Source organism: Ruditapes philippinarum, unplaced genomic scaffold (assembly GCF_026571515.1).
Source record: "Ruditapes philippinarum isolate M1 unplaced genomic scaffold, ASM2657151v2 ctg1085_1_1_1_1, whole genome shotgun sequence".
In the NCBI taxonomy this organism is placed as follows: Eukaryota; Metazoa; Mollusca; class Bivalvia; order Venerida; family Veneridae; genus Ruditapes; species Ruditapes philippinarum.
Window position 1 is genome coordinate 300,447 of NW_026857392.1, and position 20,745 is coordinate 321,191.

Sequence of the window (20,745 nt, forward strand, 5' to 3'; positions counted from 1 at the left end):
TTAGGAAAAGAACCTTGATAGGTTGTAATGTTCTTGTAGATATGACATCAGTAATCCAAAAATTATGACGATATGATCTGTTTAGTCATCAAAATTTATTAAAGGCACTTTATGTCTCAGTATATTTTTACTTCTTTACAAAGATAACCCTTAGTTTTAAAAACGTTTAACTTATGTTTTTAGAGCATGTTAGATGCTTATTACATGAACATCGTCACGCAAAATGTGGAAAATATTTGCCATTAAAATAGGAAAATGTTAACAAAGAAGTCTTTTGACTTCGATACAAAATACTAAATCACTATAACTGAACCAATTGCCAAAAAGCAGCAGAGGAAAAAGATGATTCAGGTAATTGGCAAATCAATTATTTTTTAGAAACTATAACAGGACTCCAAAAATAAAAAGGCTTTTTAGATATAGATATGGGTGGGGCATAATGGGCCTTTAAACATAAGGCTTGAGTTACATAATTTAAAATAACATATGATTAAGGCCTTAAAATCAGACCATTTTCAAGGCAGTTATTGCAAATGACCACTGTTAAGGCCTTAGAATCACCCTATATATCAGCTGATATAGGAGGCAAATTAATGGGCTGTTATTATGTAATTTTTTTTATTAAAATACACAATCATGTACTCAATAAATACATGAAGAAATGTGTGGCTAAGGATATTAAAATTAGGAGTAACAGTAATGTCTTTGTCCCTGGTTGATTGTGAAATAAGGGGATCAGCTTGCTTGAAAGAACATGATTATCTTTAGCAATCTGAGTTTACAGTTAAATACCTGATTGCAGATGAATAGGAAAATCACTTATAACAGATCTTTTTACACAGAAAAGAGACAAAAAAACTACAGTTACACTGGTGGAGGGGGGGGGGGGGGGGGGGGTTACTAACTATGCAGTGATTGGACCATATATGGCCTGATTTTTTTGTTGGTTAATTAAAAATTTAGTGCATGCATGCGATGCAGGCACGTGTAAGGAAAGTGTGGTTCATATATTGCATCAGATATTCTTACTTGTGCTTTATTTGGAATTACATGCGGTGGTAAACGTTTTCGACATTGAGTTTTTTGTACCATAGATAACATGACGTGAAATTCGTCAATTTCTTTTTTTAATCTTAAAGCTTTCATTTAGTTTCGATATTGATTCGGTCAATTATTATTGTTTTGAAAGTTGTTTGACCTAATTTTTTTCGATTGAAATTTTTCGATTGATTTGGCTTTGGCTATATCTATATAAGATGATAGTGGCCATTTTCGTAGATAACTTTGTGAGCTACTTCTCGGTTAATCCAAGTTCTATTTTGCTTACATTAAAGGACAGAATGACTAATAACGAATACTTTCGTATCTATGTACCTGGAGTGAAACCTGCCTGTTTCAAATACTGTTTGATATCTATATAAGTTCAAAGGGAAGGATGATATAACTTCAAACAGATTTTATGCAAATATAACAGTTTGTTTTCAAACAAATTATAGCTATATCTTTTCAAATTCGGAAATTATCTTAACGTATTTTAGATTGTTGTGTCTTTTATACGGATATTGCACTTTTACATGCGGATCTAATTTGGTATCATGTTTTTCTTAATGAATATTTTTGGAAACTGTAATATTTTTGTCTTGCTGTATATAATTATGTATTAATAAGTTTATTCGGCTCTATACATAGTGTTTTGTTCTTAAGGCAATTTTTATAAAAATAGAAAAATGACAAGATAAAAATATAACATTTAACAATGTTTGAAGTTGTCAAAAACATGTAGAAAGATTTAATTAGAAATAAAAGACATGTTTTATTTCCTGTTATGTTAATATTACCTGTATTAACAAGATATCGAGCTTGTTTGACAAGCTATACGGACATAAATGTCACATCATTTTAACACGATTTTGACATGGCTTGTCGAAAAATGATGAAATTGTTTCAACTTTTTAAGGCAGTTTTTTTTTTATTTTTAGCAATTTTTTGTTTTTTACAGCAATTTGATAATATTATTTTTATAGTTACTTGACAGTTAATGTAACAAGATATTGACACTATATTGTGTATATGATTTTGACAACCAGTAAATAAAGCTGATACTAGGATAATAAAATAAATTTAAAAAAAAAAATGAGGAGCAAAGACAGTGTTCAGATATGGATGTGAAAAAAACTAATTGCAGAACAATATTAATAATATAATTATTTTATCAACGATGGATAGTTTATGTTACTTACTGAAAACGAAACCGTTCACAGCATTGTTAAATGTTGCAGTGCCAGAAGCTAGGAAGAAAAACTGCATGGTAAGCTAAGATTGAAAACAATTTAATATTTTCTACAAGTTGTTAAATGTTTAAAAAAGGTTTAAATACCTCAATTTCAAAGCATGTGAATTTTATCGTTATCAAGAACGACACCGACATGTTATCATGATACGCTAATAATTGGAACTTGTTTTTTGAGGTAATCACTGTGTTAAAAGACCACTTGTAAAGATAAAATGCATGCCTTTACAGACCTTATTAATTATTACATAATCGTCTCACAGTTGGTCCTTGTAGACAGTTTCTTGGCAGTATTTAATTGATGTGGGCTTTGTTTACATGTGATATTTTTAAATTGACTTTTTCGAAGAAAAGGGATAGCTAACTGCACTTCCTTTAAATTTTTGTACGCAAGTTGGTATCTCCAAAACTACTGATTGAAGGGAATGGGTCGAAACTTTAAAGAAGTTATTTGAGAGCATAATAGGAGGTCCCTTTTTTAAGCGCGTAACTTTAAAATGGATTTTGACAGAATAAAGGCTCTTTTTGAGCTTATAATATACAAAATGCTTTTCACTGAGAATATTCAAGCATGCTGTTCTATTGTTCTTGTTTTCACAGATACTTTATATGATAAATACATGTTTAAAGCCAGGTGGATGCTGTATGCAGGTTGTCTTTTGGCATATGTTTTACTGTAATAGAAATTTTATTGATAGACACTCTTGCAGCATATATTAATTACCATTCATATTTTTTTCAAATTAAAGGGAGGTAAATGAGAAATGAATTTTTCATTTGAACTGAATTCTTATTATCCTTCTTGCAAAAAGAATATGAAATAATTTGAGATGCATAATATTGATTAGTTTTATTTGCCATGACTTCCAACCTTATAATTATATCTCTAAAAAAATCATCAGGGTTTGGCCTCCAATGTTAAAATTCTTTACTTAGAGACATGCTGAACTTAATTCACCATGACTTCACAAGATTAAATTACAGAAATTTTAAATGGCCACATTTGTGTAAACCTATCTGAGCAAAATATTTTAATTTAATTATCTAGCTTAGTAATCAATTAGAAGGTTAATTGAGCGCAGTGGTAATAAATGGTCGAATTATGTCTAAATGAATGGGTTCAACTACAGATATATTTTGGGGGGTCTTGTGACCTTTGTCTTAAGCAATTATCTGAGTTGTTTTTGTCTTCACTGCTTGTCAATGTCTTTTATTTATTTGGTGTCATGTATAACAGTGGACAGATATCAATTTCATTGTTTTTGCATGGAAATTTCTTCAACACTTTTAAGACTATGCCATCAGTGTAGAGTCTGTCCGGTCTTAACTAATATGCCACTCGGCGGGTATAGAGTCTGGATAAAAAAGGCCTAATATACCACTGGTATAGAAAAGTCCGGTCAATGTTCACATAAAAACAGTTTACCTCATATGCCACTGGAAAAAAATCTTGTCAATTTTCATGTAAAAAGACCTGGTATACCATCTGAATAGAGTCTGGTCAATTTTAACATAAAAACAGACCTGATATGTCACTTGTTTAGAGTTCAGCCAGTCATGACAATAATAACAGACCTTATACATGTACCGGTATGCCACCTTCACATTCATGCAGTCCCATCCAGACTCTATACTAACTTGGCTGCATTAATCTTAAAATTTCATACTGAAATCCAACAAACATCAAAAAGACTGTTCCAAACTCAAAGCAGGGCATTTTTAACCTGAGCAAAGTTAGCAGGGTAAGTTACCTGTCCAGAAAAAGCCATGTGACAAAAATGTTAAGCCAGTTTAGACGTAAGAAGTGAAAATATTTGTGACTTTATAATTTTGTTTTAAATTTTTCTATTGTACTTTAAGTTTGTTTTTTCCAATTATTTTGTGAAGAAAACATGAGCAAAAATTGTCTTTTTTTGTAATATATAATGGCATATGTTTCCATTGTCACACATGGCAATTTAATTTCTTATATATATATATATATACTGATATAAGCATACAATAGAAAATTAAGAAATGAACTAAATAAAACCTGATGGAGACTATTATATGCAAGGAAAACTTAAATCTTCAAAGGTAGTATAGGATTTTTTATGCAAACAATTGTGTCAATGTTGCAAAAATATTTTAAACAGAAGAAATTTATTAACACAAAGGAAATATTCAGGAAATATTTTGCTATTTTCACTAACTTTGTTGATAACTAAAATTTGAAAAAATCAAAATTCAATATTCATTCATTCTTTTAAGTTTCTTTTTTTCTTTACATGTAAAGCGATCAACATTGAACATCAAAATAAGTAAATCTCCTCCTTCCTGTAATTGGAAAAAAATGTCAATAATCAGAAACTATACAAATATATAATATAAAATTTATTAAAATTTATTGATATACAAAATCTACAATTTTTTTTTGAGTTCTTATATAGATCAACTATGGAACCTAAAATAGAAAAATGTGCAAAAGATGGAGAAACAAATAAATTGAAAAACATGTTTTTTGTGCAATTATATTAACTCTATTTGGTTTATTTTTCACAATATGAATTATTATTGTGAAAAAAGTGTCAATGGTTGATCTGCATCCAGACCTAAATCAACTTGTATATAAATCTCAAAATAACATTTCCAGTCCTGTCATGTTTAAAAGAAGACTAAATAGAGACCCTGTTATGAATGTTTTTTCGGATCTACAGCATTGCAAAAACTTTTAAAATGCTTGGTCATGTTTGTTAGTGGAAGCATTTAGTGGAAGGATACAAAAACTATACAAGTACAAGCTGGAGAGCTTGAGTAAATATACTTGTACAAACAGCACTAATAATGGTAATGGTGGCAGGCATTTCATATCAAACACGTCCTTTTATAATAATCCTTTTCAGATTTTGTTTGGTATGCCGAACATTTTCAAAATTTCAAATACCCAAGTTCTCTCGCTTTCTCACTTGTCATTTTAGACATTTCTACAAGTGGCTTGTTACTAATGTGTTAAGAAGTAACCAAATAGAGGTTATTTTAAATTACAGGGGAAGATTTATTGTAGGAATTTATGGATGTGTGAATAAGGTACCTTTTTAAGTATTAAAGATTTTTTGTGTGAAATTGTCATATCAAAAAACTCTTTTGGGGATGATGAATTATTATGCATTGTAATATTGCAATATCAGGAATGATTCTGAAATCTTCATGTCTTACTGCAAAGTGTTCAATTTACGGATACTATAAACTGTCTTGATCTACAATCAAGGAATTCTGTTATTTGTGTTCCTTTAAAAAAATGAGTACATCAAACATTGTGTTGCAGTTTTAATGATAACAATATAAGCAATGTATTGTATATTTCAGGCACAGAACACACAGAAAGAAGAAGCAGGTAAGTCTTCGGCTTTGTTTCATTCTTTTTGAAACTTTCGATTAACTTTCTACTTCACCTTTCCCTTATACATCAACACATTTGTTCAGTCAGTCAATCAATCAGTCAATCAATCAATCAATCAATCAATCACATTTATTCCTTAGTTAACATCCATTTATCTATTGACTGATTCATTCAATTGTTCATTTGTTTGCTTGTTCATTCATTCATTCATTCATTCATCCATCCATTCATCTGTCCATAAATCCACTTGCCATCCATCCATCAATCCATCCATCGGTCCATCCATCCATCCATCCATCTATCCATCTATTCATCAATCCATCCAAATTGATACTTTTTAATCTGCTTCTATGATAATTGAAAATGCACTTTCATTAATCTTTTGTTAATTTTGTGACTTCATTAAGTCATTTAACATTGATCAATTTCCCTTCACCATTGGTATCAGCATTGGTATGGCTAGGGTTTTATATCCTTGGTCCTTTGTCTGTTTGGGCTGCTTTTGTTTGATCATTTGACAGACCCTACAACAAATCTTAGGTCTTATAAAAGCAAAGTAGCCTCACTGTAAAATTGTAAAGCTCACTGAAGTATTTACACAGAAAAGAACTGAGGTATTTACACAGAATAAAAAGGAACATAAATGTTAAATAAATTATTTTGATTACTCAATGATAAGAATATAAAAATATAAATAATTCTATTGAAAAAAAGGAAGCAATAAGGAAATAAATTGACAAGCTGCAGTGGTCTCTTAAAAATTCAACAAGAAGTATGTACATGACCGTGTATATTGTATATTTCATCAAATATTTTCACTGACTGACTAATAAATTAAACATAAATTTTCAATATTATAGGGGCCTCATATCTAATGGCTAAACTTTCAATTTAAAAATTCCTGTCAGAGTTTGAGCCATCTTACAAATATCAAATGTAAACAAAAACTTGCAGTGTCAGTTATTTCTGTAAATAAAAGCTGGTCAAGAGTTACATACCTTTAATCAATAATGTTTACTTTCTGACCGTTTAGTGGACATTCGTAATATTTGTTTACTTGTACTAAAGTTGTACTTTTGTAGTCATTTCAAAGATCATAGATAATGATATAAGTTGAATATTGGATTTATATATGAATGAAAACATTTTTATATTGCACTAATTTGCTAGGAAAATAAATGTGATTTAAGCAGGTTTATACATTGATTATGGTGCAGTGATAGATTGGCTGTGACATTGAACTTCTTGTGAATATATAGCCAAGTATTTCTTTTTTTTCTCAAAAGAAACATTTTAAAGAAGCCATCTGATAACAAACATTTTTGTTGGATGTAGAAAAAAATTGCAATCATGAATTGAAGTGTGTAACCTTGTCAGGGTGGAGATTTGCAAGTTTTCATTTCAATTTAATTTTGCAATCAAATCTGACAAAAAAAGTCTTTAACAGGCCATTCACTGACAAATATGATGAAAAGTGGAACTAAAATTTGGACAAAGAAAAAAATATTATAGAAAGTGTATTGTAGTTTGAATGATAAGCCATCGGTCTGCTTTGTTCTAATTTGAATGATTTACTGAAAGCATTCTAAGGAAGTTGTGCATAGTTTGTTGAGGTCAGGATGAGTGCCATCAGGAAAGCTTTTCTCCACTTTGGAATTGTCAGAAAAGGTAGGTAAATGTTCATGAATAATATCTTTACAGCAACATTGCTGTATACTTTTTCCTTTAGTTTGTTGTAACATGAACACACAATTGAAGAAATTTGTTTTATTTCAGTAGAGGAAATCTTTAAGTCGTTAAATCAGCCGGAGATGTTGTATGTTATGTTTGTAGCAGTATAACTAACTTATTATAAAATTTGTTTTAATTACATAGTAAATCTGTATGACATGTTTACTGTGTGTCTGCTGGCATATTATTGAAATGAATGCAGGAGTCTATTACTGTCTTATCATTGTATCATAGTATAAACATCTCTAAAATCTGGTGGTAGAAATGTTGTGCCTTTACCAATAGTATTGAGTCAGGAATGTTGTCCCAAATGTCCATGTTGTTCCACATGTCCATGTTGTCCCGAATGTCCATGTTGTTCCGAATGTCCATGTTGTTCCAAATGTCCATGTTGTCCTGAATGTCCATGTTGTCCCGAATGTCGATGTTGTTCCAAATGTCCATGTTGTCTTGAATGTCCATGTTGTTCCAAATGTCCATGTTGTCCCGAATGTTCTTGTTGTCCCGAATGTCCATGTTGTCCTGAATGTCCCTGTTGTCCTGAATGTCGCTGTTGTCCTGAATGTCCATGTTGTCCCGAATGTCCATGTTGTTCCAAATATCTATGTTTTCCCAAATGTCTATGTTGTTCCAAATGTCCATGTTGTCACGAATGTCAATGTTGCCCGAATGTCCATGTTGTTCCAAATGTCCATGTTGTCCTGAATGTACATGTTGTCCCGAATGTCCATGTTGTTCCTATTGTCCATGTTGTTCCAAATGTCCATGTTGTCCCAAATGTCCATGTTGTCCCGAATGTCCACGTTGTTCCAAATGTCCATGTTGTCCTGAATGTTCATGTTGTCCCAAATGTCCATGTTGTCCCAAATGTTCATGTTTTCTGAAATGTGGCCAGGTTGGACCAAAAGTCCATGTCCCAAATGTTCATGTCCCAAATGTCCAAGTCCCAAATATCCATTTTGTCCCAAATGTCCAGGTTTGCTGAAATGTCCATGTCCCAATTGTTCATGTAACGTCCCAAAGATCCATATTGTCCCAAATGTCCTTGTTGCCCCAAATAACCATGTCCCATAGTCCATGTTGTCCAAAATATCCATGTTGTCCCAAATGTCCATGTTGTCCATTTTTCATATTTCACTATTGTTTGTTAATTAATTTCTTAAGCTAAAAAGTTGCAAGTTGAACATGGAAAAGAAATTTTTAGAAGAAGTTTTAATACTAGATTCTGAAGTCCTTATTAATTGGGTGTGATAAATAAAACTTCTCTAACACTTTCTTCATTATTTCAATTTAAGTGTTGTTTATTTTTAAATTCAAAGTGCATTTATAGTTTGATACTGCAAAGGTCCCGCCCAATCCATCTTAAAGGCTTGCGTACATCTTATTATATGTATTTCTATATTTTATGGGCCTCACCTGTTTACATAGCCCCATACAGGTGCTAATTATGATGTCTTTTTATTTGTAAAATTTACAAAAACTGTTTCTTATCATAATGTAACGAACTTTATTATTGCCTCATTTATAAAAAAAAAGAGAAAAAAAAAGATAAATCAACAAGAATGATTTCTCAAGCAAAGTTTGTTGGGATTTTTTTTTTTGCTAGGTAAAATAAATCAAGGTTTTGTATTTTGGTTTGATTTAATGGGCAAGGTGGGTTTAGGTTTGGGTTATCTTAGAGCATTGAACCTTCGGTGTACCAGGCAGTGCCGAATCATGCCTTTTATTATTTGGTCATAATTGTTACTTGATATCATAAATTGTTGAAATTGGTTTTTGACAAGATAGTGCAAGGTGGTTTAAAGAAATTGTATTTAAGTAAATAATACCTGTGACTTTTTTTTTTCATTATTTTATTTTTCTTCACCCCCACAACATGCAGTATCAATTTTGAAATTTGATCGCACATTATAAATTAAATAAAAAATAGGATAAATTTATAATTGTAAGATTGTAGACTGTAGGGCAAAGGTAAGATATATTTACATGAAACATTTTTTTATAAATGTATATATTTTTGTGAACAGTGCTTTAGAAAATCCAGCGATTGCTGCATGTCTTTCACAAAAAGGATGTTTATAAAAGATGCAAAACAGCTTGAATCAAGTGCAAGAACAAACACAAGCATCTCTGATACTGTTTCTATGAGGTACACTTCGTCTTGTTCACAGACAGACTTTTAAGGACTCTGAAACACTGTCATATCCCAAAGGAAGATTAATGTAAAAGTTAAGTATACAATAATGTGACTTGATGAAGAATGACAGCAAGGTTTGCATGATGCCTTTTTAATGTGTAATACTGAAAACCTCTTACTAGGATAAGTTAGGAATAATTTGTTCTTCAAACTTTCAACACACAAGTTCTCATAATGTCTATACATTTTTCGTATTTATTTAATGTTTTTTGTATGTTTGGTATATAGGTACCTTGCATGACCTTGACCCTTACATTAGGATTAAGGTAAATAAGGTCAAGGTCACTGAAGAAAAAAATAGTGTTTTCCCTTAAAGAGCCTTCATTTAATCTCTCGTATTAAACTATATTTTAATCTTTTGGTGGGGTTAAAAATTTTAAAGGTCAAGGTCACTGAAGAAAAAAAAAGTTGTTTCCCCATTTAATGACTTTCATCTACTTTAACTCTTGGTGGGGTTTGAAGTTCTAAAGGTCAAGGTCACTGGTGATGAAAATTGATTGTCTACATCTCACTGCCCTGATAGTTTGGACTGTGTCAAAGTGGCATAAATGAGGATTCATTGAGGTCACCAATATATATTCATAATTTTTAAAGAAGATATTATAAAAATTCTTGTAAGTATTTATTGATATAATGACCTTTATTTCACCTTGGATCAAGTTAGAATTTACCTTATATTTATCTCTCATTGTTTACTAGGCATTGTTTTACAGAGATTAGAGGGTATAGCATGTTTTCATATGTCAAGTGTGTGTTTATTCCAGGGCCTATAAAAACTGTATATTTAGATTTATAGACATTGACCAGTTGCTTCAAAGTTTCACATGTTTCTCAGGTGGTAGTTTAGATTATCTATTGGCTACAGTGTTTACTGGTCTTTGACCTCAGTTCTCAAGGTTTTCCAGTTTCCTCTTTTTTTTCTGTCTACCTTTTTGGACTTATCTTACCATATCAATGTGTGTGTACCTTATCATTCTTTTTTGTCAGAAAAAAATGCTTGATTCTTTTTTTCTTATTTTTTCTCCAAGAAATGATGGGATTAATCGGCTTGAGATTAGTTTATTATTTTTGTTGTTATTGTTTATGATGTGTCAGATGAAATCATGTTTGCTTGATTGCAAATTAATGTTAACATCATGTTGATTTTCAGAAATTAGGATATGCATGGAATGTTCTGTGTACTTACAAATTAATGATTTAATTATGACTCTCATTAATTTAAGGTATTCTGATGTAATTAATTAAATTAATCTAGGTGGGTTTAACATATTTATATGTATATAAAACATGAAGAAAGAGGAAGCAGTGAAACTGGGATTTGAATCATGAAATGACGAGGCTGGACAACAATTTAAGGTGGTCAAATGATCTGTGATGTGAAGTCTTTAAATCATTCTGTAATTCTTTTTTTTCAATTATAGTGTATAATAATGAATATATAAAAGTAATGCGGAAAAATATTCTTTATAATTGTCAATAACAGTGAAACATCCTGTGCCGATTGATAAAGCAGTGAAAATATTAAAGTAGTGTATCAAGTAGAGTAAATATGAAGTTGTTAATGAGCGCTTGATTAGATTTAAGTAAAAGGATGATACTTTCATATGGTAGAACGAATTCAGCTGGTTGGACTTTATCCAGAGTTGAGGAAATTATTTGATTGTGGCAACTGGTGGACCACACGCTGGTTGCCATATTGATGAGAACGCTTGCCTGGACGGCAACACAATGTAGCGGAACTCTGAAGGATTACGTGGATTATGTAAATGTTACACGAAGGAATGCGTAGTATAATGACAATATAAGGATATGATATTATATAGTGTCAACACGTTTTTGTATTTTTATCACTTTAGGCCTTTTAGATTGCTATCCCTCGATAAAAATAAGTTATGGATGGTGAATTAGATGCTTTTTATGTCAATATGTCCTTTGAAAATGTTTTATTTATTCAAAGGGCTAGATTACTTGTGATGAATATTGCGGGATGAAATTCAGTGAATGTTAAGTAGGGAAAATTTATTGCGGTAAAATATTTTATTGGAATTTTTCGTGATTTTTGTGTTATTCCTATGTTTGGAAAATGAATAGTACCTAACTGTGAGTTTTCATTATTGCTAATTGTGTACATGTGGAAGAGAATGTTGGGAACATCTGTTTATCTATTCCCCATATACAGTTTTCATTTAATGCAAATAAATTACGTTAGAGGAAAAAAACACTTAAAGTAATGTATTTGTTCTTTTATGTCTTACATGTAGCAAATAACATCAAACTTCATAGGCTTTTTGTTGTATGTTCAGATTTAAAGTCTGATAAATGCAATTTACCCTGGATTTTTAGTGTAAATCTTCAGCTTAATTTGGTCTCATTAGCACCCACTGAAAAAGCAGTTTGTACTGTATGTGTGGAGTAAGGGTGCTTCAAAACTTTCTAATTGACCAGTTTGTGAATGCTAAATCTTGCTATTCAAAGTCAACCTTTTTAAGTACTATTAGTACCCTTACCCTCATAAATAACTAAAATGGACTTGTCCATTTTTTGATCTTGACAAAACCATTTATTATTTCTTGGGAAATTTTCATAAAATGCACAGACTGAATAGAAAAACAGTGATAAGTCTGCAATAATATGCCAGCTGCTATTGGTCTGCACTGGTTGCATGCATCTAAGATTGACATTTGCTCCCCAGCAGGCTTATAAATTAATTAAGGTGAACAGATATATCTGAAAATTGATTATTGATGTATGTTTATATTTTAATACCTCACATTTTAATAAGGATATCTGCCCATAATCTACTTCATAACAGCCAAACATAAATCAGTACAAAGACCTGAGTCTGAGATTAAAGGAAAGAAAAGGAAACTCTTTCGATATATCATCTCTCAAAACAGCCTGGTCATTTTATTATCCAAATGGGAAAGTTACAATTAGGGGTGCAAGGATTGGTGACATTGAATTGAATGGAATTAAAATACAGTAATAACAAATCAAGAATGGATTTGTCAGCTCTGAATCACTGTTCAGCATAAACGGGAGTAATTCACTCCTATTCCTACTCTTGGTTTGAAGATGGTCCTTAAAGCACATGTTTAACTGTATTATAGGAAAACAAAATGTAAAGACCATATGGTGTGTGTCATTTCTTTAATAAAGTAAGATATATGTTTTAAATGGTACAGAGATATTCAAGATGAATGTATGGAGAAGTATAAATGATTCTAAGATAACATGTTATTGCTGTAAGCCTTATAGTAATTAAGATAAAGTCATTTTATTGCCTAACCTGTAATCTGATTTGAAATATGGCATGTGTGAGAAAATGATAAAAACTAAGAATGGTTGCTCTGTAATTATAATAGTAGTTCTTACAGTTCAGAAATAATCGGAAACCGATTGTCAAAAATACAGCGAATTGCTTTTGTTTTCACTAATCTGAAAAAGGGATATAAAGTTTTTGTAAAATTATCTCCAGTAGGTGATAATTATTATTTTTGTATATAGATAAGTTCAGGTAATACATCAGCAATGCTTTGTTCCGCAAATAATTTCAGTGTTCTTTTAAAACTTTACTGAAAATCAAGATACATTATTTAGTCTTTTTTATTGCCTGGTTGGGTCCATCCAAACTATTTTGTAGAGTTATTACCCTTGTATGAAACAATGATTAATTAATCAATTAATACATTAATTTAATTGGCATCATTGGAATTCCTATATATGATTTACAATCTTTGTACTTATTACATTAGGCTTTCACTCATTAATTTTAATAAACTTGTTTTATAAGGCAGATATTAAAATGATAATATTATAACAATAATTATGATGATAATAATACTACGGAATTATGATAATTCTGAACGATTGTTTTATAACTTTAGTCATGTCTCGTGAAACTGGCTGATTCATCATAAAACTTAGAAAAAAAAAATCTAATTCTTTGGCATGAACAGAAACAGTATTGTTGTATATACTCTAAACAAAGGAACATATATATATTTATATATATATGTGTTGTGACAGCTTTATAATGGCACCATTTGTTACATCATCCTTTTATATTATCAGAATAAATATAATTACAGATGTTCACTTACATGTTGGATGATGTCATTTTAGAATTTATCAGATACATGTATATAATAATTATTATACATTTCAAGTGATATAACTATCTTATTTTGCCTTTAAATATTTAAGACGCTTACATTGAAGTCTGGCCTTAGAACCATTATTCTGCAAACAGCAACTGAAATATGCCAATGCGACCAGTGCGGACCAAGAGCAGCTTGCACAACCATGCTATCTGATCATGGGCTGCACTGAATGCTATACAGTCAGTACTAGGTCAGAGATTATAGAAAATTACCTTATCTCAAACTCATCTCTCAGGTATTTGATTGGTTGTTCAGAAAAAACAGAATATGCACTGACCAAGGAAAATCCTGAAAATTCAAGACATTATTTCAGAGAAAAGTTTCTTTAAACCTGGTGGCCATAGGTTTTCCTGAAAAGTGATGAATCAGGTCTTAATTGATTGATTAAAAGATGGACAAGCCTATTTAAGATATTTAGTGCGGTTTGGGTATAATCATATCAGGATAAATATGTATAACATTTAAGTATATAAACCTAACATTATTACAAAAATTATAATTTGTGAAAATATTCATGAGAATTTTAGAATATGTGAGAATGACCTGTCTATAAGAATAAGCAAAAATGTAGTGTTACTAGTCAGCAAGCTTCAGCTCAGTGGGGTAGGCATCAGATTTGTCATCCAAAGGTCCCTGGTTCAATCCTCAAGCAAGACAAAATTTCTCATTGACAATAATTGTTCTTGGACATGTTACAGTGGTTTCTCGTAGCTGATTTAGAAATTATGTGGGAGTAGTATCAGTCACTTACAGAACAATTTGTTATGACCGGAAGCTGGTTTATGGTGGACTGACCGCCAACATACATGACATATGACAAAAAAATTGTTATTTACTTAAAATCGTTGTAAAACCCAAACAAACAAACAAAGCAATTTATGTATTAACTTATAACAATGTCATGCAGTTTTTTTATACATATACATATTAATTGTTTCATGTATGTAGCATGATTCAACAAGTATTTTGATTAATATATAATTATGTGAACAGGTGGAAGTGTCACTTTTGTTTCATTATTGTTAATATTTTTTTTCCTCAGATTATTTTGTAAATAATTAAGTTGTTTGTTTTTTGTGAGGTATTTAATTTAATATCTTTATGAGGTCACTACAAAACAGTGTTGGTTCCTGGTCTCAGGTGCCAACATCTGCCTGAAATTATGCACCATCCGAGAGGCACCACCAAACTTGGACCATTACAGGTGTCAGTTTGACTTAAAATCCCAGCTAAAAAAAGAACATATTCTCATATTTTGACAAATTTTGAGGCACTATCCTTGAGTGGTACAAAAATTGATTAAATCATTACATTTTGATGAACAAGATGGATGCCTGTATACTATATATAGAAATATGACTTAAATGACATCTTCTTTTCAATCGCTTGGCTAATTTTGTTAAAATTTCACAGAAATGACATATTAATAATGAAATCTTGTCCATGTTTACCAGCTCCTTGGTAGTATGCAAACAGATCACTGTTAGGCCGCTATTCCATTTATACGTGATCAGTGGTCCGCGTCCGTCATCCGCGTCCGCTCCCGATTCGCTAATCAAAGAATACGTTGAATCTATTCCTTTTGTCCGTTTACCATCCGCTTCCGCGACGGCATCCGCGACGTTTTGCAAGATGAGCGATTTTTTACGGACGCGGACAGTTGCGGACATGTCTCATCCCTACAAAATGCCTCGAACGAAATTAAATACTTTATCGATTTCGAAAGAAAATACTAAAAAGCTCACCAAAATAGTGTGGGAGAACCTATAAGTTTATGATGCAGCAATGACAGATTAAAAAAAAACAACATCTGGTCTTCGGTTGCTAAAGAGATGTTATTTGAAAACCTAACTGATGTTCAATGTTTGTTACCTAATTCCTTGATGTTACAACTGTTTTTGGTATTAGAATGAAATTATATCATATTCTACAAATAATTATCCTCTGTTCGCTATACTTCAATTAAAAGTATATAGAAAATAACGTACCTATGGAATAATACCCACGGACATGCCCGGACACGGATTACTGACGCGGGTCACGGATCACGTACTAATGGAATAGCGGCCTTAGAGTCAGAAAATAGTCATGTGGCTTACAGGCCGCGTGCTTTCACTGCAACCCGAAATATTTTTGCTAAGATAAAAATTTAAAATGATAAGAGCTTTTCTAATCTAGGTATTAAATAAGTAAAAAAAAATCTTTAAAATCTAAACTTTCTCTGAAATACTTCCCTTTATTTAATCAAAAAACAGTTCTACAATTAAAGAGAGAATGAAATAAATTTATGCAATTTTTATGACAAGATGAAAACATTGTCAAATTATGAAAATTATTGTCATTTTTTAAACTTGGGGGGGAAAAAAATTTGATACATAGGGATCATGAACCGTAGAGAAAAATTGTCATCTTAATATATACCTATCTAAGTGTTATGATATTTAGATCAGCAGGAAAGATAAATGGATGGTGTCAACTTAAAGAATTTTATGAATAGTTAAATTAAGGTGTGAGGCGACATAATTTTGATAAATAGCAAACCTTTTTCATACATTTTAGGAGTATCTGTTACAAATTATATTTTTTATAAATTTTCTTTCAATATTATTGGGTAAAATACAGGTCAACTTTTTTTTTTCGAAATGGTTTAGATCTTTATCATTTTGTCATATTTCTGTATGTGAAAAATTCTTATCGATTATGTTAATTATCTGTTAATATTTTTTGGGGAAAATTTACCAGGGTCTGTCATATGTACAAAAAACATTTCAGTTCAATGATGCTAAAATGATTTAATAGCAAAAACATCATTTTGAATAGATTAATTTTGATGTGATAATATTTACATGTATAAGGATGGTACATTTGGTAAATATTTCAACAGTTATTAATGGGTAGTACAGTTGAATTAAGTCTTGTTTTACTGTAAGAAAGGGAGGTAATTCTATTTTACAGTCAGAAAAGGAATTTCTTGTTTTGTAGTAAGAAAGGGAGGTAAATTATGTTTTACAGTAAGAAAGAGAGGTAACTCTTGTGGTATAGGAAAAAAGGGAGGTAATTTTCCTTTAAACAGTAGGAAAAAAGGAAAAATTCTTCTTGTACAGTAAGAAAGGGAGGTAATTTTCCTGTGGTTTCAGCAAATGCATTTATACTTTGATATCATGATTATCCAGAACTACTTTAAAAAAATCCAGTAAATAATAATAAATTTCCTTAAGCATTTTAGTACATCTTGACTTTGTTCTAAATATTGTCACCAAAAACAGGTCATAAGTGAAACAAGGAAAACAAAGTCCGGCTTTATACAGTACTAAAATCACTTCAATGATTTATTTGAAGGACATTTAGATATGTATAATTTATATATAATAAGTAAATATTATTGCCAATGCATGCAATCATATTTATTTTAAAAAAAAACAGAATGGGAAAGTGGGGGGATTCAGTTTAATTCATTTCATACTTAATATAGTGACAGTAGTTTCGAGTTTTCTATATCTTAGCCATAAATATTTTGAAATGATTTATGTGGCTGAGGCAAATATAACTTTTATGACTGCCCTGAAAGTTAGTATTTTATGAATTTTAACGAAGAAGAAAGAGTTATGTTTCTGTTTGGGTCACCGATTTTAATTGTTTCATATTTTCTCATTCATCAAAACTAAGGTTGTTGTGATATTCAAAAGTTGAAATGTACTTATCTATTTTAGCTTTTTAAAAGTAACAGATGGTTTTTGGATTTTAATTAAGGGTTATGTTTTGTTGTTTATATAACCATTCCATTTTGAAAAGGACATATAACACAAGAAAGAGAGCGGATGTTTTTGGATAAATAATTTATAAAAATTATATAAATAATTGCTATTGTATCAAATGACTACACTGAGGGGCAGGGGGAGGGAATTTCAATATTATGTTGTAATTCTCATCTATATTTTTGATCAATCTTTAAAAGCTTTTATTTTAAGAACAATGCAGTAATGATTGACCGACAATCTCTGTTCTGAGGCATAAACCTAATGACTGGACATATAGATCAAATAGAGCAGTCTGTAAAACAACGGAAATGTGGAAAGTTTAGTTAAGAACTTAAAAATATATAAAATATGAGTTTGCTACTAAAGTATTGTTAAAAGTATTAGAAGGATGCTGATTGATGTGTAGATAATGAAATACTGTCAATATATAGATATTTACGCATCTAGCCAGGATATTAACTTGAAACTTGAATTTAGTGTGGAAATAAAGGGAGATAATAAGTTTAAGTGATAATACTTGAGAATTTATGACGGATTTCCTGTGCAACTGGTATAATATGATAAGATTTTAGCTTTTGTTTACTTAAAAGTAATTAGCTTAGATGATAATTAGTGGAAAGGAAATTTAAGGATTTTATATTGTGTAGTATAAGGATGTTATATATATTGTTTTGTAAGGTCAGTGAAAATCGTCCCCCCTTTCATCAGATTATTCTTTGGCTTTTGCAAAGGTTTGAAATTTTGTAGTTTGACTTGTAGGTGTTGACAAATCTTGATTCTTAGCAAATATGTTGGGTCTGTTTCTTTCTTATTTCATTAAGTGAATTTAAGAATACTGCTGGTGCCTGGCTGAATTGTGATGTTTTCTTTTAGCTAATGGTATTGTAAATTAATATTCAGGTTACTGGTGGCTGTCATGCAAGTTTGTTGACTGTATTGCAGCCATTGTGAGATAGATAAGTTGAATAAGTGTCTAATGATTTACAAGATGATTTCATCAGGCATGGTTTTACTTCTATGTAGTTTCATCAGAAATATCCACAGACTTCCTTTGCAAGACTCTCACTCAAAGCCGTTCAATGAAATATGAGTTTAATAGTGTTGGGCTTAGTTTAAACTCATATCAGGCTAAATATCTTAAACAGAATTGTCCGTCTATTAATCTGGACAAAACCATGCATGATTTTAAGGGGAAAATTTATAATTTAAATATGTACCGACTGAATAGCAAGGAGTGCAGACCAATTAATTTTACAGCACAGATGTGCTGGCTGATCTTGGACTACACTGGTGACACATTGGATAGCTTTAGTTGCCGCAAGCAGGCTTAGCAAGGGGTAATCATAACAGGTCAACCTGGTTACCATGCCTGCAAAATATAGCTAAGTAGACTATAAACTAGGGTCTATCATAATCGTCTTCCATGCCTGCAAAATATAAGTACATGTATATAGTAACAAACTTTTTTTTCTAAGCTTTATAACAAGTTTATATTAACCTCTTCTTCCTTGCTTCTTTAAAAAGGAGTTGAAGTATAAGTGTCAGTTCATTTCCTTACAATCAAGGCTTTAAAATATCCACATCTCAATTGTCATGAGGTACAAGTCATTTTGGGAACAGATAATGAAGGATTTGGGGAGGGCCTTGAAAGGGTTTTTAAGGATTGCATAAGTTGATAAGATAGGGAACGGGACCACATGATCCCTGACCTTTTACTGGTGTTCTCAATGGTTAAACAGTTAAGGACATCCTGAATTTTAAGGTTTTTCTATCATATTGTCAGTATGAGTGTTTCACCTTGAATAAATGTTTGAAATATTAAGCTGAGACTATGGAAAACATGCTTTGCTTTTTTTTGTTATATTCAAAGCAAATTGAATAGAATTTTGTTAGATATTTATTAAAGACAAATGGATGTAAAGTCGGAAAGGAGTTACATATAGTCATAACAGGAACATTAACACTTTCAATGGGGAATGAGGAAATAAATATAAGTTAATTGTATGTAATGCTTTTATGCTTGACTCCATGCCAATTAAATGTTGTTAATTGTATAAAAATAGCTAATTAACAGTTTTGCAGTGCATAAAGTTGCATATTGAAGTAGTTTGTTCAGAGGAAGAACTGCTGGTAACCATAAAGGTTTAAGAAACTTGCGAAGAGCCTGCATAATGTAAGGAAAAAGTGCTTTTATAATGTTATTGTGGATTTTGCATTAAAGGGGGATAATATTTAATACAGTATTTGCAATTTTGAATTTTGAAGCTTACTGCTATGTAACTGTTTATCATTCAAACGCATTGTTAACATCTCATAGTGAATTCAAAGCTCTTTTGCAATCTGAAAATATTGATGAAATTGTCTGAAGAGTTATAAGAACAACATTTATAAGCAAATTTAAAAGTTTATATGATTCAAACACCATATATGTCAAGAGAAAGTAGTTCTTAGTTATAAGGTTAAAACAATACAAATTTCACCTGTTTTTTCCTCTTTTTTTCACAAATTTCTTGCAATATTGTTTGTCAAAGGAAGTAAAGATCATGGTTATCAATAATCTGTAAAATTTAGATACCGGTACATATTTTCGTTGAAAACCTTTTGCAGAACAAGAATAGCCAATTGATATATGGAATGACTCATTACAGTATATTTATAATTACACACATATATGTATATATATTGTATTGAGATAGCATCATATAATTTCTACATAATTAGTAGGTAACAACATGTTCTTTATTAGCCAGACAGTTTAGAAAATGTGAGGCGGATGCAATTACTGGAACATTTTAGCACAAATATGCCATGAAAACAAAAACATATTATAATATAGCATGAAGGAATATTATATGTACGGAGCAGTGCAATAAAGGAAATATGTGCAATGAAAACTGGATTAGTAATAAAAACTGAGAAAGAAAAATTAATATGGAGGGAAAAAATGAGGAAGTGAAATAAGTTTCAGGGAAGGAAAATATTATGGTACAAGGATAATAAAAATGGCAAGAGCTTCTTTTCCAAATTCGTCCTCAAGCAAAGATAAATATAAGACTTGGGGGCGGAGCTTTAGTGAGAGGGTACGATGGATGGGCCTACCTTTCGAAGACCCGTTCAAATCTATCCGAAGGAAAAAAGTTAAAGGTAAGCAATATGTAAAACTGAATATTTTGTACTCAATATTTAAAATTTATTATCATCAATTAAAGATGCATTTTTCACAAAAC

The 20,745-nt window shown here is 30.9% G+C and overlaps 1 protein-coding gene across 1 annotated transcript in view; it reads left to right on the forward strand.

Moving 5' to 3' along the window:
• Positions 1–20,745, forward strand: part of LOC132749585 (uncharacterized) — a 128,370-nt gene that overhangs the window by 35,121 nt on the left and 72,504 nt on the right. Inside the window, exon 4 of the mRNA XM_060739395.1 lies at positions 5,636–5,663. Within this exon, the coding sequence (XP_060595378.1) occupies positions 5,636–5,663 (28 nt within the window). The remainder of the gene's footprint in view (positions 1–5,635; positions 5,664–20,745) is intronic.